The following is a 25674-nucleotide window of genomic DNA, read 5'->3' on the forward strand; positions in this document are numbered from 1 at the left end:
CTAGGAGAATATTCGGATGGCCTGCGTGGCGGAGCTGTGGCAGACGGGGCACACGGGCTGCGTCCGCTCGCAGATGCGCACGGCGCACTCCATGCAGAACAGGTTGTGTCCGCAGGGGACCAGGGCGGCCGTGACCTCGCTCTCGCAGCAGACCACGCAGTCGCGGGCGCCGGGCGCCGGGGTCCTGAGCACGCCCGCGCCCAGCTTGGGGAAGACGGTCAGCGGGTCCCCGGGGGCCCGGCGGGCGGCCAGGCCCGGCAGGTCCAGGCCTCCCCCGGGCGAGGACGACGAGGACGACGAAGGCGGGCGGTGGGGGCCGCCGCCGGGCCGGGCCGGGGCCACCTGGGCCTGGGCCTGGGCCTGGGCCGCCGCCGCCGCCGCGGCGAACAGGACGGACCCCTCCTGGCCGGCCCAGAGCGGGGGGCTGCCGTCCGCCAGCCCGTAGTAGACGTCCTGCTTGCCCACCCCGTAGCCGGGGAAGAGGTAGCCGTAGCCGAGGTCGCCGGCCATCTCGGCGCCGCCGTCCCCGAGGCAGCCCAGGCCGGCCGAGCGGGGGCCGCCCGGGGCCCGCCCGCCGGCCCCCGGGAGCCGCCAGGCGTCGGCGGGCCGGCCCTCGGGCCCGGGCTCGGGGCTGAGCGGGGGCAGGAAGTCGGCGTCGCCGCCGTAGTCCAGGATCTTGCCGGTGCGCACGGCGATGTGGGTCTCGATCTCCTCCCGCGCCCGCTCCACGCTGCCCGGGGCGCCCGTGATCTCGAACACGGGGTCGCGGTCGCGGCTGGGCGTCACGATGTAAGTGCTGGTCTGCTGCTGGATCCGCTTCACCGTGGCCCCTTTGGGCCCGACCACCAGTCCCACCACGCGGTAGGGGACCCGCACGCGGATGGTCACCTGGCCCGGCAAGCCCGGGCCGCCGCCGCCGCCGCCGCCGCCGCCGCCGGGCCCGCAGAAGGCCGAGGACCCGCCGGCCGCCGCCGCCGCCGAGGAGGCCGCCGCGCCCGCCCTGTGGCGCGACGCGCGGATCATGGAGAAGTGCTCGGCCGCCGACATGATCTCCCGCCGGGCCGTGGCCACGTCCTCCCGCCGGCCGGTCACCATGAACACGGGCTCCTCGCCGCGCACGGGCGTCTTGATGTACGTGTTGGTCTTGGCCCGCAGCGCCTTGATCTTACAACCTGCGGGGGTGGGAGCGGGGGGCGTGAGTCGGGGCGACCCGGGGCCCCCCGTCCCCTCCCCGGGTCGGCCCGGACGACCTTCGACCCCCCACCTGCTGAACCCCACCGGATCCGCTCCGCCCCTTGGAGGGACAAATAATAATAATAATAATGATGGCATTTATTAAGCGCTTACTATGCGCCAGGCACCGTTCTAAGCGCTGGGGAGGTTACAAGGAGATCAGGTTGTCCCACGGGGGGCTCACAGTCTTCATCCCCACTTTACAGACGAGGGGACTGAGGCCCAGAGAAGTGGAGTGACTCGCCCAAAGTCACACAGCCGACAATTGGTGGGGCCGGGATTCGAACCCATGACCCCCGACTCCAAAGCCCGGGCTCTTTCCACCGGGCCACGCTGCTTCCCTAGAAAGACTCTTCCCTAGAAAGTCTCTTCTAGACTGGGAGCCCGCTGTCGGGGCGGGACCGTCTCCAGATGTTGCCGACTTGGACTTCCCAAGCGCTTAGTCCAGTGCTCTGCACACAGTAAGCGCTCAATAAATACGATCGATTGATTGATTGATGGAAAGGGGGCGGGGCGGTGACCCCCGGACTCCGTCGGGGCGCGGAGGGGGAGGCGGGGAGACGGTGAGCCCGTCGTTGGGTAGGGACCGTCTCTGGATGTCGCCAACTTGGACTTCCCAAGCGCTTAGTCCAGTGCTCTGCACACAGTAAGCGCTCAATAAATACGATCGATTGATTGATTGATTGAAAGGGGGTGGGGCGGTGACCCCGGAGGGGGAGGTGGGGAGAGGGAGGGGGAGACGGTGAGCCCGTCGTTGGGTAGGGACCGTCTCTGGATGTCGCCAACTTGGACTTCCCAAGCGCTCAGTCCAGTGCTCTGCCCGCCGTAAGCGCTCAACGAATACGATTGAATGAAGGAATGAATAACGGAAGAGGCTGGGGGAGACCTCTAATCCCCCCCAAAACCCCACTCTCGGACCCCGCCACCGACGCGGGCACCATCGCACGAGCGCAGAGTCGGGGATGGGGATGGGACCCCCACGCCCACGCGTAAGCCCCCTTCACGGGCCTGGGTGGGCAAATAGAAGAAGCGACCGGGCGGAGACACCCAGACCCCGGCTCCCCGGGGCCGAGGGACCCCCTGCCCCACGCCCCGGCCACGCCGGTCCACACGGCTCTCACCCGCCGCCGGCTACGGGGCCGCACAAACACACAAAACGCAGACACACACAGACACACAAAGGCCCTCCCGGGAACGCGGAGGCACAAAGGCCCACCGGGCCCAGGCCTTTCTCTCTCAGGCGCCTGGTGAGAAGAAAAGGGGCAGCCTGGCACGGAGGCGGGGGAATGGCCCTGTTGGCCTCCATCTCCCACCGCCCCTCTTCTTTTTGTCTGAATGCCCCTCTCTCCCGCCCGGGGGTCCCACCCACACCCCCGGCCCACCTGGCCCCCATCCTTCCTCCCCCTACTTATTGTTCCCACGGAGCGGGGCCCCGTTCCCCTGGCGCCCCTCCCCAATTTCCACTCTGGACCAGCTGGGCTCCCCCTCTTTTCTCCTTCAGGGACCCCTCCCCGGAGACCCCTCCCCGGAGATGCCAGTCCAGGAGAGCCCTCTCCTAGAGGCCTGGAAGGCGGGAAGGGACCCCCGACCCCCCTGGGAACACTCAACTCCCCCCCCGGGGCTCACAAAGAGAGTCGCCCCCTCCCACGGACCCCCATATTGGGGTGGGAGTGATGGGGGGGACCCCCGGGACCCCACCCCCCGGCCCGCTCTCAGCCACTCGGCTGGGGGAAGGCGGGGGTGGGGGCCGGAGGGCGGCCCGGAGGAGGGGGCCACCGTCCCCCGCCCCTCCGATTCCTTTGTGTCTTGCGAGGGGGTCGGGGAGAGGTTTGGGGAGGGGGCCGAAAAGGGGGTTGGAGAGAGGGTCGGAGGAGAAATCTGGGGAGGGGGTAGCTGGGGAGGGTTGGGGAGGGGGCCCACAAAGGGGGTGGGGGAGAAGTCCGGGGAGGGGGGCCGAAGAGGGGGTCGGGGAAAGGTTTTGAGGGAGGGGGGTCCACCAAGGGGGTCGGAGGGGGTTTGGGGAAAAGTCTGGGGAGGGGTCCGAAAAGGGGGTTGGAGAGAGGGTCTGAGGAGAAGTCTGGAGGGGATCTGGGGAGGGGGCCGAAGTGGGGGGGTCGGAGAGGGGGTTTGGGGAGAGAAGTCTGGGGAGGGGTCCTAAGGGGGGGTCGGGGAGAGGTTTGGGGTGGGGTCCGAAGAGGGGGTCGTTGGGGAGGGGGTCCTAAGAGGGGGTCGGGAAGGGATCTGGGGAGGAGTCCGAAGAGGGGGTCGGAGAGGGGGTTTGGGGAGAAGTCTGGGGAGGGGGTCCGAAGAGGGGGTCGTGGGAAGGTTTGGGGACGGGTCCGATGAGGGGGTCCGAAGAGGGGGTCGTGGGAAGGTTTGGGGACGGGTCCGATGAGGGGGTCGTCGGGGAGGGGGTCGGAGAAGGGGGTTGGGGAAAAGTCTGGGGAGCGGGTCCGAAGCGGGGGTCGGGGAGAAGTCTGGGGAGGGGTCCACAAAGGGGGGCGTTGGGGAGGGGTCCGAAAAGGGGGTCGGAGAGGGGGCCTGGGGAGAAGTCCGGGGAAGGGTCCGAAGAGGGGGCCGGGGAAGAAGTCCGGGGAGGGGGTCCACAAAGGGGGTCGGGGAGAAGTCTGGGGAGGGGGACCGAAGAGGGGGGCCTAAAAGGGGGTCGGAGAGGGGGGTTGGGGAGCAGTCTGGGGAGGGGGTCCGAAGAGGGGGGTCGTGGGGAGGTTTGGGGAGGGGCCCGAAGCGGGGGGTCGGGGAAAAAAGTCTGGGGAGGGATCGGAGGAGGGGGTCGGGGAGAAGTCTGGGGAGGGGTCCGAAGAGGGGGTCATGGGGAGCTTTGGGGAGGGGTCCGAAGACGGGCTCGGACAGGGAGTTTGGGGAGAAGTCTGGGGAGGGAGGGGGGCCGAAGAGGGGGTCGCTGGGGAGGGGGCCGAAAAGGCGGTCGGAGAGAGGGTCGGAGGAGAAGGCTGGGGAGGGGGGGCCGAAGAGGGGGTCGGAGAGGGGGTTTGGGGAGAAGTCTGGGGAGGGAGGGGGTCCGAAGAGGGGGGCGGGGAGAAGTCTGGGGAGGGAGGGGGGCCGAAGAGGGGGTCGGAGAGGGGGCTTGGGGAGAAGTCTGGGGAGGGAGGGGGTCCGAAGAGAGGGTCTTTGGGGAGGGGTCCCAAGGGGGGGAGGAGAGGGGGTTTGGGGAGTAGTCTGGGGAGGGGTCCTAAGGAGGGGTCGGGGAGAGGTTTGGGGAGGGGTCCACAAAGGGGGTCGGAGAGGGTTTGGGGAGAAGCCTGGGGAGGGAGGGGCCCAAAGAGGGGGTCTTTGGGGAGGGGTCCCAAGAGGGGGGCGGAGAGGGGGTTTGGGGAAAAGTCTGGGGAAGGGTCCGAAGCGGGGGTCCTAAGGGGGTTCGGAGAGGGAGTTTGGGGAGAAGTCTGGGGAGGGGGTCTGGGGAAAAGTGTAGGGAGGGGGTCCACAGAGGGGGTCGGGTTTGGGGAGCGGTGTGGGGAGGGGTCCCGCGGGGGAAAGGGGGAGGAGAGAGAGTCTGGGCCGTGAAGTTTTGTTGCGGGGGTCGGGGGTGTCGGGGGGGTCGGGGGGGTCGCCTACCTTGTCGCCCCACGATCTCCGCGACGTGCTCGGAGCTGGGGACCGGGACGCACTCGGTGGTGTTGCAGCTGCTCTTCAGGCGGAACTCCGCCTCTTTGTAGGCCAGGGCGCACAGCTTCGGGCCCGGGACCCCCGGGACCCCCGGGGGGGGACCCCCACCCCCAACCCCGGGCTCGGGGGTCTGGGGGCTCGGGGGGCCCGGAGGAGGGGGCGGAGGGGGCGGAGGAGGGGGAGGGGGGGGAGGGGGAGGGGGGGGTCCCGGGGGTCCCGGGGGTCCCGGGGGCGGGGGGCTGGGGGAGGGGGCGTCCCCCCCGCCGCCCCCGTGGTGGTCGTCGCCGTCGTCTCCGTCCGGGGCGGGGGGCCCGGGGTTGGGGGCGTTGGGGGAGCCCCCCGCTCCCCCTCCCGCCGCCCCTCCCGCCCCCGCTGCCCCCCCGGGCGGGGCGGGGGTCTCCCCGAAGCCCAGCAGGCAGAGCTGGTCGAGGGCCAGCTGCAGGGCGCGATCGTCCCCCAGGAGCCCCCTCTCCTTGGCGCGACCCCCGAAGCAGCCCAGCTCCCCGAAGCCCCCGTTCCGCTCCATGATCCCCGGCACAACCAGACTCGGCATGGCGACCCCCCGCCGCCCCCCAAAAGACCACGCCGCCCGCCCGGGGGTCCCGGCCCTGAGGAGGGGGATGCCGGGCTGGGGAGGGGGGGCACACACACACACACACACCCAGAGAGACACACACACAGACACACCCGAGGGTCCCGACCCTGAGGAGGGGGCTGGGGAGGGGGACACACACCCACACCCACACCCACACAGACACAGAGAGACACACCCGAGGGTCCCGACTCTGAGGAGGGGGCTGAGGGGCTGGGGAGGGGGACACACACCACACACACACACACAGAGACACACAGAGACACACCCGGGGGTCCTCGACCCTGAGGAGGGGGCTGCGGGGCTGGGGAGGGGGACACACACACACCCACCAGACCCACACAGAGACACAGAGAGACACACCCGGGGGGTCCCGACCCTGAGGAGGGGGCTGGGGAGGGACACACACACACACACACACACACACACCCGGGGGTCCTCGACCCTGAGGAGGGGGCTGGGGAGGGACACACACACACACACACACACACACACACACACACACACACACACACAGAGACACACCCGGAGGTCCTCGACCCTGAGGAGGGGGCTGCGGGGCTGGGGAAGGGGACACACACACACACACACACACACACACACACACACACACACACACTCACACACACACCAGCCACACGAGGACCGGCTGGGGAGGGGGACACACACACAGACACAGACACACACACTCACCAGCCACTGGAGAGGCCCGGCTGGGGAGGGGGACACACACACACCCACACACACACACACCCCCACACCCAGACGACCCACCCGGGGGAGAGACGCAAGGCCCGGCTGGGGAGGGGGAGAACAAAGGAAGGGAGGGGCCCCCCTGCCCGGACGGGCCCCCGACTCCCACCCCCCTCCCCTAGCCCGAATCTAAGTCGAGAGGCCCGTCCCCTCCGTCCTGTCCCGTCCTGTCCCCCTCCGGGCCGGGGCGCCGCCCCCCAGTCCGGCTCCTCAGCCCCCCGGCGGGCCGCTCGGCTCCTTCTCCTCCTCCTCCTCCTCCTCCTCCTCCTCCTCCTCCTCCTCCTTTTCTTCTTTTTCCCTCCTCGCTCTTCCTCCTCCCTCCTCCCTCTTCCTCCTCCTCCCGCCCGTCCCCGTCCGGGGCGGCCCGAGCCCGCCAAGCCGGCCGGCCCCAGCCGCCCGCTGCAAACTCCTTTTGTTTAAATTGTCTGGCTGCAGCAGCATGGAGCGGGGGCTGGGCCGGGGGGTGGGGGGTGGGGCGGGGCCCCGAGGATGCCGGGAATTGGAGTCCCTCTGTCCCCCACCCCACCCACCCACCCACCCGACCCCCCACCCGCCCACCCACCCAGGCCCCCCGGCTCCCGGCCCTGTGGCCCGGGAGAAAAAGGGGGTGGGGGGCGTCCAACTCCGCTGGGAGGGGGGCGGGGGGGGGGGGTCTGCTTTCTCACTGAGACCCCCCGGAGGGGGAGGGGGCTCCGGCCCAACGGGGGGGGCGGGCCCGGGTGAGGGGGATCCCCCCCGCCCCGTGACCGTGGGCGGGACGGTTGGTTCAGTTGGGGGGGACCGTTTCTCCCGGTCTGGGGGTCTGGGGGGGGACACTGTGAGGGGGGTGTGGATGGGGAGGGGGACACTGTGGGAGTGGAGGGGGTGTGGGGGTGAAGGGGGACACTGTGGGGGTGGTGTGGATGGGGAGGGGGACACTGTGGGGGGGGTGAATGTGATGGGGGACACTGTGAGGGGGGTGTGGATGGGGAAGGGGACAATGTGGGAGTGGTGGGGGGGTGGGTGTGAAAGGGGACACTGCGAGGGTGGTGTAGATGGGGAGGGGGACACTGTGGGAGTGGTGGGGGGGTGGGTGTGAAGGGGGACACTGTGAGGGTGGTGTGGATGGGGAGGGGGACACTGGGGGGGTGGGGGGGGTGGGTGTGAAGGGGGACACTGTGAGGGTGGTGTGGATGGGGAGGGGGACACTGGGGGGGTGGGGGGGGTGGGTGTGAAGGGGGACACTGTGAGGGTGGTGTGGATGGGGAGGGGGACACTGGGGGGGGTGGGGGGTGGGGGGGTGAAGGGGACACTGGGGGGGGTGGGGGGGTGAAGGGGGACACTGTGAGGGTGGTGTGGATGGGGAGGGGGGACACTGGGGGGGTGGGGGGGTGTGGGTGTGAAGGGGGACACTGTGGGGGGGTGGGGGTTTGAAGGGGGACACTGAGAGTGGTGTGGGTCGGGAGGGGGAAACTGGGGGGATGGTGGTGGGGTGGATGTAAAGGGGACACTGTGAGGGGGGTGTGGATTGGGAGGGGGACACTGTAGGGGTAGGGGGTGTGCGAAGGGGGACACTGCGAGGGGGGTGTGGATGGGGAGGGGGGAAACTGTGGGAGTGGTGGGGGTGTGGATGTAAGGGGGACACTGAGGGTTGTGTGGGTGTGAAGGGGGACACTGTGGGGGTGGGGGGGTGGCTGTAAGGGGGACACTGTGAGGGGGGTGTGGGTGTGAAGGGGGACACTGCGAGGGGGGTGTGGATGGGGAGGGGGACACTGGGGGGGTGTGGGGGGTGGCTATAAGGGGGACACTGCGAGGGGGGTGTGGATGGGGAGGGGGACACTGTGGGGGGGGTGGCTGTAAGGGGGACACTGTGCAAGGGGGACACTGTGGGGGTGGGGTGTGTGTGAAGGGGACACTGCGAGGGTGGTGTGGATGGGGAGGGGGACATTGTGGGGGTGTGGGGGTGTGGGGGTGAAAGGGGACACTGCGAGGGTGGTGTGGGTGTGAAGGGGGACACTGCGAGGGTGGTGGAGGTGTGAAGGGGGACACTGTGGGGGGGTGGATGTAAAGGGGACACTGAGGGTGTGGATGGGGAGGGGGACACTGTGGGAGTGGTGGGGGTGTGGGTGTGAAGGGGGACACTGCGAGGGTGGTGTGGATGGGGAGGGGGACACTATGGGAGTGGTGGGTGTGTGGATGAAGGGGGGACACTGTGGGAATGGTGGATGGGTGGATGAAGGGGGGACACTGTGGGAATGGAGGTGTGGGGGTGTGGAGGGGGATGCTGTGGGGGTGGTGGGGGGGTGGAGGGGGACACTGGGGGGGTGAGGGGGTGGGGGTGGAGGGGGACACTGTGTGTGGGGGGTGGAGACTCGGGCATCATTGCAGGGGGGTCCAAAAGTCTGGAGGTGAGGGGGCTGGGAGGAAGGGATTTTCCATCAGCTATGACACCCCTCCAGCCCCCAGGCCCGTTACGCAGCGCAGCGGGTAGGGGAGATTGTAGTAATTGTAGCCTCCATGAGTAGGAATAGTGCTCCTTATGGGCGGGGAAATGGTGGAGAACTCTTTTATATTCTCCCAAGCGCTTAGTACAGCGCTCTGCACAGAGTCAGCGTTCAGTAATAACGGTATTTAACGATAGTAATGATGATGGCATTTGATTAGCGCTTACTATGTGCCAAGTACTGTTCTAAGCGCTGGGGAGGTTACAAGGTGATCGGTTGTCCCACGGGTGGCTCACAGTCTTCATCCCCATTTTACAGATGAGGGAACTGAGGCCCAGAGAAGTGAAGTGACTTGCCCCAAGTAGCACAGCTGACAGTTGACGGAGCCGGAGTTTGAACCCACGACCTCTGACTCCAAAGCCCGGGCTCTTTCCATTGAGCCACGCTGGTATTTGTTAAGCACTAAGTCTTTGTCCCCATTTTCCAGATGAGGGACTGAGGCCCGGAGAAGTGAAGTGACTTGCCCCAAGTCACACAGCTGACAGTTGGAGGTGTCAGAATTTGAACCCACGACCTCTGACTCCAAAGCCCGGGCTCTTTCCATTGAGCCACCCTGGTATTTGTTAAGCACTTACCAAATCTTCGTCCCCATTTTAAAGATGAGGGTACTGAGGCCCAGAGAAGTGAAGTGACTTGCCCCAAGTCACACAGCTGACAATTGGTGGTGACAGAATTTGAACCCACGACCTCTGACTCCAAAGCCCGGGCTCTTTCCATTGAACCACGCTGGTATTTGTTAAGCACTTACTATGTGCCAGGCGCTGAAATAATAATAATAATCATCATCATAATAATAATAATAATAATAATAATGGCATTTATTAAGCGCTTACTATGTGCAAGGCACTGTTCTAAGCGCTGGGGAGGTTACAAGGTGATCAAGTGGTCCCAAGGGGGCTCACAGTCTTCATCCCCATTTTACAGATGAGGCAACTGAGGCCCAGAGAAGTGAAGTGACTTGCCCAAAGTCACACAGCTGACAGTTGGCGGAGCCGGAACTTGAACCCATGACCTCTGACTCCAAAGTCCATGCTCTTTCCATTGAGCCACGCTGCTTCCTTAAAGAAGCGCGCTGCTGTACTAAAGAAGGGAGTGGGAACAAATAAATCGGGTTGGACGCAGTCTCCCCGTCCCACATGGAGCTCACAGGTCTCCAGCCCCATTTTTCAGAGGAGGCCACTGAGGCACAGAGGGGTGAGGTGACTTGCCCGAGGGGACACAGCGGAACCGAGATCAGACCCCCGTGACCTTCTGACCCCCGGGTTTGGGCTCTATCCACTAGGCCACGCTGCTTCTTAATAAATCATCATCATCACCATCGATCGTATTTATTGAGCGCTTACTGTGTGCAGAGCACTGTACTAAGCGCTGACTGATCGGCGCTCACGGTGTGCAGAGCACTGGACTCAGATGAACGGAGGCGAGAGTCTAGGAAAGGCGTCGGGTGGGAAGGGTTTGGAAGCGGGGCGGATCGGGCCGGAGACGGGGTGCGGAGACCGGAGGGACCCAGGCCGCGAAGGGGAGCCCCGGGAGCTGACCTGAGGACCGGGGGTTGGATGAGATAATAATAATAATAATAATAATAATAATAACGGCATCTATTAAGCGCTTACTATGTGCAAAGCACCGTTCTAAGCGCTGGGTAGGTTACAAGGTGATCAGGTTGTCCCACAGTGGGCTCACTCTTCATCCCCCTTTTACAGATGAGGTCACTGAGGCCCAGAGAAGTGAAGTGATTTGCCCCAAGTCACCCGGCCGACAGTCGGCGGAGCCGGGATTTGAACCCATGACTCGGGCTCTTTCCACCGAGCCACTGTGCTTCTCTAGAATGATGGCATTTGTTAAGCGCTTGCTGTGTGCAAAGCACCGTTCTAGGCGCTGGGGAGGTGACAAGGTGATCGGGTTGTCCCACGGGGGGCTCCCAGTCTTCATCCCCCTTTTACAGATGATGTCACTGAGGCCCAGAGAAGTGAAGTGACTTGCCCAAAGTCACACAGCTGACAGTCGGCAGAGCCGGCATTTGAACCCATGACCTCTGACTCCAAAGCCCGGGCTCTTTCCACCGAGCCACGCTGCTTCTCTATAATGATGGCATTTGTTAAGCGCTTACTATGTGCAAAGCGCTGTTCTGAGCGCTGGGGAGGTTACAAGGTGATCAGGTTGTCCCACGGGGGGCTCACACTCTTCATCCCCATTTTACAGATGAGGGAACTGAGGCCCAGCAGAGAAGTGAAGTGACTTGCCCAAAGTCACACAGCTGACAGTTGGCGGAGCTGGAATTTGAACCCATGACCTCTGACTCCAAAGCCGGGGCTCTTTCCACCGAGCCACACTGCTTCTCTATAATGATGGCATTTGTTAAGCGCTTACTATGCGCAAAGCACCGTTCTAGGCGCTGGGGAGGTTACAAGGTGATCGGGTTGTCCCACGGGGGGCTCACAGTCTTCATCCCCATTTTCCAGATGAGGGAACTGAGGCCCAGAGAAGTGAAGTGACTTGCCCAAAGTCACGCAGCCGACGGTTGGCGGAGCCGGGATTTGAACCCATAGCTCAGGCTCTTTCCACCGAGCCACTCTGCTTCTCTAGAATGATGGCATTTGTTAAGCGCTTGCTATGTGCAAAGCACCGTTCTAGGCGCTGGGGAGGTGACAAGGTGATCGGGTTGTCCCACAGTGGACTCACTCTTCATCCCCCTTTTACAGATGAGGTCACTGAGGCCCAGAGAAGTGAAGTGACTTGCCCAAAGTCACACAGCTGACAGTTGGCGGAGCCGGAATTTGAACCCATGACCTCTGACTCCAAAGCCGGGGCTCTTTCCACCGAGCCACACTGCTTCTCTATAATGATGGCATTTGTTAAGCGCTTACTATGCGCAAAGCACCGTTCTAGGCGCTGGGGAGGTTACAAGGTGATCGGGTTGTCCCACGGGGGGCTCACAGTCTTCATCCCCATTTTCCAGATGAGGGAACTGAGGCCCAGAGAAGTGAAGTGACTTGCCCAAAGTAACCCATCCGACAGTCGGCGGAGCTGGGATTTGAACTCATGACCTCTGACTCCAAAGCCCGGGCTCTTTCCACTGAGCCACGCTGCTTCTCTATAATGATGGCATTTGTTAAGCTCTTACTATGTGCAAAGCACTGTTCTGAGCACTGGGGAGGTTACAAGGTGATCGGGCTGTCCCACGGGGGGCTCACAGTCTTCATCCCCCTTTTACAGATGAGGTCACTGAGACCCAGAGAAGTGAAGTGACTTGCCCAAAGTCACCCAGCCGACAGTTGGCGGAGCCGGGATTTGAACCCATGACCTCTGACTCCAAAGCCCGGGCTCTTTCCTCCGAGCCACGCTGCCTCTCTGTGAGATGACCCCCGGCTCTGGTGGTGGTGTCTGCTCCTGTCTCCCCCTTCTAGACTGTGAGCCCACTGTTGGGTAGGGGCCGTCTCTAGATGTTGCCAACTTGGACTTCCCAAGCGCTTAGTACAGTGCTCTGCACACAGTAAGCGCTCAATAAATACGATTGATTGATTCATTGATTGACTGATAGTGTGGAAGGAGGATGGAGGGGGGCCAGGACGAAGAAAAGGGGAGGGGGCTGGGCTGCTAGGCCTGATTCTCTCCTCGACCTGCTGTGGGACTTTAAGTACGCCACTTAATTATTATTATTATTATTAATAATAATAACAATAATAATGGTATTTGTTAAGCCAATTCTCTCCTTGACCTGCTGTGGGACTTTAGGTATGCCACTTAATTATTATCATTAATGATAATAATAATAATGGCATTTGTTAAGCCAATTCTCTCCTTGACCTGCTGTGGGACTTTAGGTACGCCACTTAATTATTAGTAATACTACTAATAATAATGATGGTATTTGTTTTAAACGCTTACTATGTGCAAAGCACTGTTCTAAGCGCCGGGGAGGTTACAAGGTGATCAGGTTGTCCCACACGGGGGGCTCACGGTTTTAATCCTCATTCATTCATTCATTCAATCGTATTTATTGAGCGCTTACTGTGTGCAGAGCACTGGACTAAACGCTTGGGAAGTCCAAGTTGGCAACATTATAGAGACGGTCCCTACCCGACGGCGGGCTCATTTTACAGATGAGGGAACTGAGGCCCAGAGAAGTGAAGCGACTCGCCCAAAGTCACCCAGCTGACAGGTGGCGGAGCCGGGATTCGAACCCATGACCTGTGACCTCTTCTAGACTGTGAGCCCACTGTTGGGTAGGGACCGTCTCTAGATGTTGCCAACTTGGACTTCCCAAGCGCTTAGTACAGTGCTCTGCACACAGTAAGTGTTCAATAAATACGATTGATTGATTCATTGATTGATTGATAGTGTGGACGGAGGATGGAGGGGGCCCAGGACGAAGAAAAGGGGAGGGGGCTGGGCCGCTAGGCCCGATTCTCTCCTTGACCTGCTGTGGGACTTTAGGTATGCCACTTAATTATTATCATTAATAATAATAATAATAATGGTATTTGTTAAGCCAATTCTCTCCTTGACCTGCTGTGGGACTTTAGGTACGCCACTTAATTATTAGTAATACTACTAATAATAATGATGGCATTTGTTTTAAACGCTTATTATGTGCAAAGCACTGTTCTAAGCGCCAGGGAGGTTACAAGGTGATCAGGTTGTCCCACACGGGGGGCTCACGGTTTTAATCCTCATTCATTCATCCATTCAATCGTATTTATTGAGCGCTTACTGTGTGCAGAGCACTGGACTGAGCGCTTGGGAAGTCCAAGTTGGCAACATTATAGAGACGGTCCCTACCCGACAGCGGGCTCATTTTACAGATGAGGGAACTGAGGCCCAGAGAAGTGAGGCGACTCGCCCAAGGTCACCCAGCTGACAGGCGGCGGAGCCGGGATTTGAACCCATGACCTGTGACCTCTTCTAGACTGTGAGTCCACTGTTTGGTAGGGACCGTCTCTAGATGTTGCCAACTTGGACTTCCCAAGCGCTTAGTACAGTGCTCTGCACACAGTAAGTGCTCAATAAATACGATTGATTGATTCATTGATTGATTGATAGTGTGGACGGAGGATGGAGGGGGGCCAGGACGAAGAAAAGGGGAGGGGGCTGGGCTGCTAGGCCCGATTCTCTCCTTGACCTGCTGTGGGACTTTAAGTACGCCACTTAATTATTATTATTATTAATAATAATAATAATAATGGTATTTGTTAAGCCAATTCTCTCCTTGACCTGCTGTGGGACTTTAGGTATGCCACTTAATTATTATCATTAATAATAATAATAATAATGGTATTTGTTAAGCCAATTCTCTCCTTGACCTGCTGTGGGACTTTAGGTATGCCACTTAATTATTATCATTAATGATAATAATAATAATGGCATTTGTTAAGCCAATTCTCTCCTTGACCTGCTGTGGGACTTTAGGTACGCCACTTAATTATTAGTAATACTACTAATAATAATGATGGCATTTGTTTTAAACGCTTACTCTGTGCAAAGCACTGTTCTAAGCGCCGGGGAGGTTACAAGGTGATCAGGTTGTCCCACACGGGGGGCTCACGGCTTTAATCCTCATTCATTCATTCATTCAACCATATTTATTGAGCGCTTACTGTGTGCAGAGCACTGGACTGAGCGCTTGGGAAGTCCAAGTTGGCAACATTATAGAGACGGTCCCTACCCGACAGCGGGCTCATTTTCCAGATGAGGGAACTGAGGCCCAGAGAAGTGAGGCGACTCGCCCAAAGTCACCCAGCTGACAGGGGGCGGAGCCGGGATTTGAACCCATGACCTGTGACCTCTTCTAGACTGTGAGCCCACTGTTGGGTAGGGACCGTCTCTAGATGTTGCCAACTTGGACTTCCCAAGCGCTTAGCCCAGTGCTCTGCACACAGTAAGTGCTCAATAAACACGATTGATTGATTGATTGATTGATTGATAGTGTGGACGGAGGATGGAGGGGGCCCAGGACGAAGAAAAGGGGAGGGGGCTGGGCTGCTAGGCCCGATTCTCTCCTTGACCTGCTGTGAGACTTTAAGTACGCCACTTAATTATTATTATTAATAATAATAATAATAATAATGGTATTTGTTAAGCCAATTCTCTCCTTGACCTGCTGTGGGACTTTAGGTATGCCACTTAATTATTATCATTAATAATAATAATAATAATGGTATTTGTTAAGCCAATTCTCTCCTTGACCTGCTGTGGGACTTTAGGTACGCCACTTAATTATTAGTAATACTACTAATAATAATGATGGCATTTGTTTTAAACGCTTATTATGTGCAAAGCACTGTTCTAAGCGCCGGGGAGGTTACAAGGTGATCAGGTTGTCCCACACGGGGGGCTCACGGTTTTAATCCTCATTCATTCATTCATTCAATCGTATTTATTGAGCGCTTACTGTGTGCAGAGCACTGGACTAAACGCTTGGGAAGTCCAAGTTGGCAACATTATAGAGACGGTCCCTACCCGACGGCGGGCTCATTTTACAGATGAGGGAACTGAGGCCCAGAGAAGTGAAGCGACTCGCCCAAAGTCACCCAGCTGACAGGCGGCGGAGCCAGGATTCGAACCCATGACCTGTGACCTCTTCTAGACTGTGAGCCCACTGTTGGGTAGGGACCTTCTCTTTATGTTGCCAACTTGGACTTCCCAAGCACTTAGTCCAGTGCTCTGCACACAGTAAGCGCTCAATAAATACGATTGAATGAATGAATGACTCCAAAGCCCGGGCTTTTTCCACTGAGCCAAGCTGCTTCAGCTGCTATTATTACAGTACTCGTTAAGCGCTTACTATGGGCCAGGCACTGTACTAAGCGCCGGGGTAGATGCGGGCTAATCGGGGTGGACACCGTCCCCGTCCCTCGTCTTCATCCCCATTTCACAGATGAGGCAACTGAGGCACAGAGGAAGTGAAGCGACTTGTCCAAGGTCACACGGCAGACAGGCGGTGGAGCCCGGATTAGAACCCAGGTCCGCCTGGCTCCCAGGCTGGGCTCTAATAATAATAATAATGGCATTTGTTAAGCGCTTACTATGTGCAAAGCACTGTTCTAAGCGCTCTAGCCGCTCGGCCACGACAGTAGGACACCTCTTCTCTCTGGGCCTCAGTTTCTTCATCTGTACAATAGGCAATAAACTCCCCACTCTCCCTCTCTCTGGGTGGCAGGGTGAACATATATGTTGGCAATATGTTGCCAACTTGTACTTCCCAAGCGCTTAGTACAGTGCTCTGCACACAGTAAGCGCTCAATAAATACGATTGATTGATTGATTGATTGATTGAACGCGTCTGATCCGATTATCCCGCGTCTACCCCTTGGTCTTGGAGAAGCAGCGTGGCTCCGTGGAGAGGGCCCGGGCTTTGGAGTCAGAGGTCGTGGGTTCAAATCCTGACTCCACCACTTGTCAGCTGTGTGGCCTTGGACAAGCCGCTTCACTTCCTCTGTGCCTCAGTTGCCTCATTAAGCGCTTAGTACAGTGCTCTGCACACAGTAAGTGCTCAATAAATACGATTGATTCTCTGGGCCTCAGTTCCCTCATCTGGAAAATGGGGATTAAGTCTGTGAGCTCCACGTGGGACAACTTGATTACCCTGTATCTACCCCAGCGCTTAGAACATAGTAAGCGCTTAATAAATGTCATTATTATTATTATTATTATTATTATTATTATTATTATTATTATTATTACCCCGGGAATTAGCAGAGTGCTCTGCACACAGTAAGCGCTCAATAAATACGATTGATTGATTCTCTGGGCCTCAGTTCCCTCATCTGGAAATTGGGGATTAAGTCTGTGAGCCCCACGTGGGACAACTTGATTACCTTGTATCTACCCCAGCGCTCAGAACGGTGCTTTGCACATAGTAAGCGCTTAATAAATGCCATCATCATTATTATTATTATTATCCCGGGGATTAGCACAGTGCTCTGCACACAGTAAGTGCTCAATAAATACTATTGATTGATTCTCTGGGCCTCAGTTCCCTCATCTGGAAAATGGGGATTAAGTCTGTGAGCCCCACGTGGGACAACTTGATTACCTTGTATCTACCCCAGTGCTTAGAAGCAGCATGTTTCAGTGGAAAAAGCCCGGGCTTTGGAGTCAGAGGTCATGGGTTCAAATCCCGGCTCCACCAATTGTCCGCTGTGTGACTTTGGGCAAGTCACTTCACTTCTCTGTGCCTCAGTTCCCTCATCTGTAAAATGGGGATTAAGACTGTGAGCCCCACATGGGACAACCTGATCACCTTGTAACCTCCCCAGCGCTTAGAACAGTGCTCTGCACATAGTAAGCGCTTAATAAAAATGCCATTATTTATTTTAGAACGGTGCTTTGCACATAGTAAGCGCTTAATAAATGTCATCATCATTATTATTATTATTATTATTATTACCCCGGGGATAATGGACGTGGCTTAGTGGATGGAGCCTGGGTTTGGGAGTCAGAGGTCGCGGGTTCAGATCCCGGCTCCGCCGCTCCTCTGCTGTGTGACCTTGGGCAAGTCACTTCGCGTCTCTGGGCCTCGGCTCCCTCGTCTGTAAAATAGGGATGAAGACCGGGAGCCCCGCGTGGGACAACCTGATCACCCTGTGTCCACCCCAGCGCTCAGCACAGTGCTTGGCCCGTAGTAAGCGCTTAACAAATGCCATCATTATTATTATATTGTGACTCCCCCCGCTTCAAAGCCTCATCGAAGGCCCATCTCCTCCAAGAGGCCTTCCCTGACTGCACCCTCCTTTCCTCTTCTCCCTCTCCCTTCTGCGTCGCCCTGACTTGGTCTCTTTATTCATCCCCTACTCCCAGCCCCACAGCGTATGATGTTAATAATAATTGTGGTACTTATTAAGCGCTCACTATGGGCCAAGCACCGTACTAGGCGCTGGGGTAGTAAGTGGCACAGTCTTATAGACTGTAAACTCACTGTTGGGTAGGGACCGTCTCTATTTGTTGCCAACTTGTACATCCCAAGCGCTTAGTACAGTGCTCTGCACACAGTAAGCGCTCAATAAATACATACAATAAATACAGTGCTTTGCGCATAGTAAGCGCTTAATAAATGCCATCATCATCAAATGCGATTGATTGATTGACTGGGGTAGATACAAGCTAACCGGGCCGGACGCAGTCCCTGTCCCACGTGGGGCTCACGGTCTCAATCCCCATTTTACAGTTGAGGTAAACGAGGCCCAGAGAAGCGAAGTGACTTGCCCAACGTCACACAGCGGACGAGTGCGCTCTGCACACAGTAAGCGCTCAATAAATAGGATTGATTGATTGATCGATCGGTTGAGTGGCGGAGGCGGGATTAGAACCCACAACCTCTGACTCCCAAGCCCCGGACTGTATTCACTGGGACCTGCTGCTTATGACTCTATCTGTCATTTATTTATTTATTTATCTATTTATCTATTTATCTATTTATTTATCTATTTATTTATTTATCTATCCATTTATTTATTTATTTATCTATCTATTTATTTATAGTAATGTCTCTCTCTCTCTCTCCCCCGCCCCCGTCTAGACTGTAAGCTTACTGTGGGGAAGGAATGTGTCCGTTTATTGTTTTATTATTGTTGTAGTGAGAAGCAGCGTGGCTCAGTGGAAAGAGCCCGGGCTTTGGAGGCAGAGGTCATGGGTTCAAATCCCGGCTCCGCCAGCTGTCAGCTGGGTGACTTTGGGCAAGTCACTTCACTTCTCTGGGCCTCAGTTCCCTCCTCTGTAAAATGGGGATGAAGACGGTGAGCCCCCCGTGGGACCACCTGATCACCTTGTAACCTCCCCAGCGCTTAGAACGGAGCTTTGCACGTAGTAAGCGCTTAATAAATGCCATCATTATTATAGCATTGGGTAGGGACCGTCTCTATATGTTGCCAACTTGTACTTCCCAAGCGCTTAGTCCAGTGCTCCGCACACAGTAAGCGCTCAATAAATACAATTGAATGAATGAACAAATGCCATCATTATTATTATCAACAAATACGATTGAAAGAATGAATGAATGAGTGACCATTCATTAATAATAATAATAAGAAGAAGTATTTAAGTACGTAACTGGGGGCCAAGCACTGTACTAAGCGCTGTCCCCACGGGGGACAACCTGATTGCCCTGTATCCCCCCCAGCGCTTAGAACAGTGCTTGGCACATAGTAAGCGCTTAACAAATACCATCATTATTATTATACACACGCTCACACACAAACACCTGTATTCATTCATTCATTCAATGGTATTTATTGAGCGTTTCCTGTGTGCAGAGCACTGGACTAAGCGCTTGGGAAGTCCAAGTTGGCAACATCTAGAGACGGTCCCTACCCAACAGTGGGCTTCCAGTCTAGAAGGTAGGTTTGTAGGTGTCGTGTTGGGTTAATTGTCAGTTTTCCCCCTTCTCCTGGTGTCTTGGGAATTAGGGGGGTTGGATCATCATCAATCGTATTTATTGAGCGCTTACTATGTGCAGAGCACTGTACTAAGCGCTTGGGAAGGACAAATTGGCAACATCAAAACACCTGTCTCCATGTTTTGTTTTTGTTGTCCGTCTTCCCCCTTCTAGCCTGTGACCCCGTTGTTGGGGAGGGACCGTCTCTAGATGTTGCTGACTTGGACTTGCCAAGCGCTTAGTACAGTGCTCTGCACACAGTAGGCGCTCAATAAATACGATTGAATGAATGAATGAGTACCGTAGATACCCAGTGGGGGTTGGGAAACAAAGAGGACAGGGTCTCCCTCCCTCCCCTGCCCCTGAGAGCAGCTAAGGCAGTAGAAGGGAGTGAGGCTAGACAGGGGACAGGGGAGAGGAGGGACCCTGCAAGCGCTTAGTACAGTGCTCTGCACACAGTAGGCGCTCAATAAATACGATTGAATGAATGAATGAGTACCGTAGATACCCAGTGGGGGTTGGGGGGGTGCTTTGCACATAGTAAGCGCTTAATAAATGCTATTATTATTATTATTATTATTATTAGTTAGGGCGGGGAGGGAAACAAAGAGGACAGGGTCTCCCTCCCTCCCCTCCCCCTGAGAGCAGCAACGGCAGTAGAAGGGAGTGAGGCTAGACAGGGGACAGGGGAGAGGAGGGACCCTGCAAGCGCTTAGTACAGTGCTCTGCACACAGTAGGCGCTCAATAAATACGATTGAATGAATGAATGAGTACCGTAGATACCCAGTGGGGGTTGGGGGGGTGCTTTGCACATAGTAAGCGCTTAATAAATGCCATTATTATCATTATTATTATTATTATTATTAGTTAGGGCGGGGAGGGAAACAAAGAGGACAGGGTCTCCCTCCCTCCCCTCCCCCTGAGAGCAGAAACGGCAGTAGAAGGGAGTGAGGCTAGACAGGGGACAGGGGCGAGGAGAGACCCTGCAAGCGCTTAGTACAGTGCTCTGCACACAGTAGGCGCTCAATAAATACGATTGAATGAATGAATGAGTACCGTAGATACCCAGTGGGGGTTGGGGGGGTGCTTTGCACATAGTAAGCGCTTAATAAATGCCATTATTATTATTATTATTATTATTATTAGTTAGGACGGGGAGGGAAACAAAGAGGACAGGGTCTCCCTCCCTCCCCTCCCCCTGAGAGCAGCAACGGCAGTAGAAGGGAGTGAGGCTAGACAGGGGACAGGGGCGAGGAGGGACCCTGCAAGCGCTTAGTACAGTGCTCTGCGCACAGTAAGCGCTCAATAAATACGATTGAATGAATGAATGAGTACCGTAGATACCCAGTGGGGGTTGGAGGGGTGCTTTGCACATAGTAAGCGCTTAATAAATGCCATTATTATCATTATTATTATTATTATTAGTTAGGGCGGGGAGGGAAACAAAGAGGACAGGGTCTCCCTCCCTCCCCTCCCCCTGAGAGCAGCAACGGCAGTAGAAGGGAGTGAGGCTAGACAGGGGACAGGGGCGAGGAGGGACCCTGCAAGCGCTTAGTACAGTGCTCTGCGCACAGTAAGCGCTCAATAAATACGATTGAATAAATCGCCTCCCTCTGCCCCCGTCCCTGGGGATCTCTAAGCACTATTTCTGCGGGAGGAGGGGGATGAGGATGAGGATGAGGCCTTCCCAGACTGAGCCCCTTCCTTCCTCTCCCCCTCGTCCCCCTCTCCATCCCCCCATCTTATCTCCTTCCCTTCCCCACAGCACCTGTATATATGGATATATGGTTGTACATATTTATTACTCTATTTATTTATTTATTTATTTATTTTACTTGTACATTTCTATCCTATTTATTTTATTTTGTTGGTATGTTTGGTTCTGTTCTCTGTCTCCCCCTTTTAGACTGTGAGCCCACTGTTGGGTAGGGACTGTCTCTATGTGTTGCCAATTTGTACTTCCCAAGCGCTTAGTACAGTGCTCTGCACATAGTAAGCGCTCAATGAATACGATTGATTGATTGATTGATTGACTGCAGCTCTCCGCCTCCTGGAAGCCCCCTCACTCACTCACTCACTCACTCAATCGTATTTATTGAGCGCTTACTGTGCGCAGAGCACTGTACTAAGCGCTTGGGAAGTCCAAGTTGGGAACACATTGTACAGTGTGGGAAGTACAGTTGGGAGCCCTCTCCCTTGGAGAAGCAGCGTGGCTCAGTGGAGATCACCTGATCACCTTATAACTGCCCCAGCGCTTAGAACAGTGCCTGGCACATAGTAATAATAATGATGGCATTTATTAATCAATCAATCAGTCGTATTTATTGAGCACTTACTGTGTGCAGAGCACTGGACTAAGCGCTTGGGAAGTACAAGTTGGCAACATAGAGAGACGGTCCCTACCCAACAGTGGGCTCACAGTCTAGAAGGGGAAGACAGAGAACAAAACAAAACATGTTAACAAAATGAAATAAATAGAATAGATGTTGCCAACTTGTACTTCCCGAGCGCTTAGTATAGTGCTCTGCACACAGTAGGCGCTCAATAAATATGATTGATTGATTGATTAAGCGCTTACAATGTGCCAAGCACTGTTTGCCTGACACATAGTAATAATAATGATGGCATTTATTAAGCACTTACTATTTGCCAAGCACTGTTTGCCTGACTCATAGTAATAATAATGATGGCACTTATTAAGCGCTTACTACGTGCCAAGCACAGTTCTAAGCGCTGGGGAGGTTACAAGGTGAACAGGTTGTCCCACAGGGGGCTCACAGTTTTAATCCCCATTTTACAGGTGAGGAAACTGAGGCCCAGAGAAGTGAAGTGACTAGCCCCAAGTCACATAGCTGACAAGTGGCGGAGCCGGGATTTGAACCCACGACCTCTGACTCCCAAGCCCCCAAGCTCTAGTAGCGCTTAACAGCATGGCTCAGTGGAAAGAATCCGGGCTTTGTAGACAGAGGTCGTGGGTTCAAATCCCGGCTCCGCCGCTTGTCAGCTGTCTGTCTTTGGGCAAGTCACTTCACTTCTCTGGGCCTCAGTTTCCTCATTTGTAAAATGGGGCTTAAGACTGTGAGCCCCACCTGGGAAAGCCTTGATTACCTTGTATCCCCCCAGCGTTTAGAACAGTGCTTGGCACGTAGTAAGCGCTTAACAAAATCCAACGTTATTTATTATTATTAACAAATACCATTATTAATAATAATAAAATAATAATGGCATTTATTAAGCGCTTACTATGTGAAAAGCACTGTTCTAAAAGCTGGGGAGGCTACAAGGTGATCAGGTTGTCCCACGGGGGGCTCACAGTCTTTATCCCCATTTTACAGATGAGGTCACTGAGGCCCAGAGAAGTGAAGTGACTTGCCCAAAGTCACACAGCTGACAATTGGTGGAGTTGGGATTTGAACCCATGACCTCTGACTCCAAAGTCCGTGCTATTATTATTATTATTATTATCATTAGTCCGGAGGGTGGGCGGAGCATCTGGAAGGGGGCAGCGTGGTTTACTGGAAAAAGCACGGGCTTGGGATTAAGAGGTCGTGGGTTCTAATCCCGCTCCTCCACTTGTCCGCTGCGTGACTCTGGGCAAGTCACTTCACTTCTCTGCCTCAGTGGCCTCATCTGGAAAATGGGGATTGAGACTGTGAGCCCCACGGGGGACAACATAATACCCTTGTGTTGTCGCCCAGCGCTTAGAACAGTGCTTTGCACATAGTAAGCGCTTAATAAATGGCATCAACATTTAACAAAGTTTTAAATGTTTAACATTTAACAAAAGCCATCATTTCTATTGGTGGCCCGGGGGGGCGGAGCTCTTGGGGAGGGGGGGCCAATCCAGAAGGTGGGCGGAGCTATTGGGGGAGGAGCCAATCAGAGGAGAGCGGAGCTCTTTGGGGCGGGGCCAATCCGGAGGGGGCGGAGCTATCTGGGGCGGAGCCAATCAGAGGGGAGGGGAGCTCTCTGGGGAAGGGGCGGGGCTAGTACGGAGAGTGGGCGGGGTTATCTGGCGCAGGGCCAATCAGAGGGGCGGGGCTATCGGGGACGGGGCCAATCAGAGGGAGCAGAGCTATCTGGGGCAGGGGCGGGGCTAATTCGGAGGGAGGGCGGGGCTCTCTGACGGGGCCAATCAGAGTGGGCGGAGCTCCCGGGGCGGGGCCATTTGAGAGGGGGTGGAGCCAATCGGAGGGGCGGAGCTACCAGGCAGGGGGGCTAGACCGGCGGGTGGGCGGGGCTATCTGGGGCGGGGCCAGTCATCATGGGCGGAGCTCCCTGGGGTGGAGCCAATCAGAGGGGGAGGAGCTCTCTGGGGCAGGGGCGGGGCTAGTGCGGTGGGTGGGCGGGGCTATCTACATGTTGCCAACTTGTACTTCCCAAGCGCTTAGTACAGTGCTCTGCACACAGTAAGTGCTCAATAAATACGATTGAATGAATGAATGAATGGCGTGGGGCCAATCAGAGGGGCGGGGCTCTCTGGGACAGGGGTGGGGCTAGTCCGGAAAGTGGGTGGGGCTATCTGGGGCAGAACCAATCAGAGGGGGTGTGTATATGTATATATGTATATATGTTTGTATATATTTATCACTCTATTTATTTTACTTATACATATTTATTCTATTTATTTTATTTTGTTAATATGTTTTGTTTTGTTGTCTGTCTCCCCCTTCCAGACTGTGAGCCCGCTGTTGGGTAGGGACCGTCTCTGTATGTTGCCAACTTGTACTTCCCAAGCGCCTAGTACAGTGCTCTGCACACAGTAAGCACTCAATAAATACGATTGAACGAATGAATGAATGAATCTGGGGCTGGGGCGGGGCTAGTCCGGAGGGTGGGCCGGGCTATTTGGGGAGGGGCCAATTCAAAGGGAGCAGAGCCAATCAGAGGGGAGCTCTCTGGTGAAGGGGTGGGCCTAGTCCGGAGGGTGGGCGGGGCTAACCCACAGGGGGAGGAGCTATACGGGGCGGGGCCAATCAAAGGGAGGCCAAGCTCTCCGGAGTAGGGACCGGGCCAATCAGAGGGGGGTGGAGCTTTCTCGGGTGGGGCCAATCCGGAGCAGGGGCGGGGCCAGACCGGATGGTGGTGGGCGGGGCTATCCCAGAGAGTGGGCGGGGCTCTCCGTGGCGGGGCCAATCAGAGGAGGCCACAGCTCTCTGGGTGGGGTGGGGCCAATCGGGGGCGGAGCTTGTCCGGAGGGTGGGTGGGGCTCTCTGGAGCGGAGCCAATCCGGAGGGTGGGCGGAGCTTTCGGGGTTGGGGCAGGGCTAGAACGGGAGGTGGGCGGGGCCAGTAACGGAAGGGGTGGGGGGCAGTCCGGAGAGGGGTGGAGCTCTCTGGGGCAGGGGCCAGGATAGTTCGGAGGGTGAGTGGAGCTATCGGGGCGGGGCCAATCCAGAAGGTGGGCGGAGCTCGGGGGGCGGGGCCGATCGAGAGGGTGGGCGGGACTCTCGGGGGGCGGGTCCAATCCAGAGGAGGTGGAGCGGGACTAATCCTAAAGGAAGGCGGAGTTCTGGAGCAGGGGTGGGGCCAGACCAGAGGGATGGGGCTATCGGGGCATGGGCGGGGCTAGTCCGCAGGGTGGGCGGGGCTAGTCCAGGGAGTGGGCGGAGCTCCGTGGGGCGGGGCCAGTCAGAGGGGCGGGGCTAGTCCAGGGAGTGGGCGGAGCTCTCTGAGGCCGGACCAATCAGAGTGGGTGGAGCTAGTCCGGAGGGTGGGCGGGGCTTGTCCAGAGAATGGGGCGGGGCCAATCAGAGGGGGCGGGGCTGACCCGGAGGGTGGGTGGGCCTGGTCCGGCGGATAGGCGGAGCTCTGTGGGGAGGAACCAGAGGGCGAGGAGCTATCGGGGCAGGGGCGGGGCCAATCAGAGGGGGCGGAGCTCTCTGGGTCGGGGCCAATCAGAGGGGAGGAGCTCTCTGGGGCAGTGGTGGGGCTAGTCCGGAGGGTGGGAGGGGCTCTCTGAAACGGTGCCAATCAGAAGGGACGGAGCTCCCTGGGACAGGGGCGGGGCTAGTCCGGAGAGTAGGCGGGGCTATCTGGCGCGGGGCCAATCAGAGGGGTGGAGCTCTCTGGGGCGTGGACAAGCAGAGTGGGAGGAGCTCTCTGGGGCGGAGCCAATCAGAGTAGGCGGAGCTCTCTGGGGCAGGGGCGAGGCTAGTTCGGAGAGTGGGAGGGGCTATCTTGCACGTGGCCAATCAGAGAGGCGGAGCTCTCTGGGATGGGGAGGGGCTAGTCCGGCAAGTGGGAGGGGCTATCTGGCTCAGGGCCAATCAGAAGGGCGGTGCTCTCTGGTGCAGGGGCGGGGCTAGTCCGGAGAGTGGGCGGGGCTATATGGCACGGGGGGGTCAATCAGTGGGGCGTTGCTTTCTGGGGCAGGGGCGGGGCTAGTCCGGAGGGTGGGCGGGGCTATGGGGGCGGGCCTTGAGGGTATGTTGGACCTTCCGGAGTCAGGATGGGTGTGTGTGTGTGTGTGTGTGTGTGACACTTTCGAGGGTTCCCTTGGGAACCGGTCGGGGGACCCTGGCGCCCCGGCGGCTGGAGACTTATTTATTCTATTTTCATTCATTCATTCATTCAATCGTATTCATTGAGCGCTTACT

The 25674-nt window shown here is 57.3% G+C and overlaps 1 protein-coding gene across 2 annotated transcripts; it reads right to left on the minus strand.

Moving 5' to 3' along the window:
* Positions 1 to 5428, minus strand: MEX3A (mex-3 RNA binding family member A). Of its 2 annotated transcripts, XM_038769005.1 has the most exons (3): positions 5218 to 5428; positions 4825 to 5097; positions 1 to 1172 (listed from the first exon to the last, which is right to left on the minus strand). In XM_038769005.1, the coding sequence occupies exons 1-3, from the start codon at positions 5426 to 5428 to the stop codon at positions 1 to 3; spliced, it is 1656 nt and encodes a 551-aa protein (XP_038624933.1). The 2 variants fall into 2 exon arrangements, with proteins under 2 accessions (XP_038624933.1, XP_038624932.1); XM_038769004.1 differs by having other exon boundaries at positions 4825 to 5428.
* Between the last annotated feature and the right edge of the window lie 20246 nt (positions 5429 to 25674).

Source organism: Tachyglossus aculeatus, chromosome Y4 (genome assembly GCF_015852505.1).
Source record: "Tachyglossus aculeatus isolate mTacAcu1 chromosome Y4, mTacAcu1.pri, whole genome shotgun sequence".
NCBI classification, from domain to species: domain Eukaryota; kingdom Metazoa; phylum Chordata; class Mammalia; order Monotremata; family Tachyglossidae; genus Tachyglossus; species Tachyglossus aculeatus.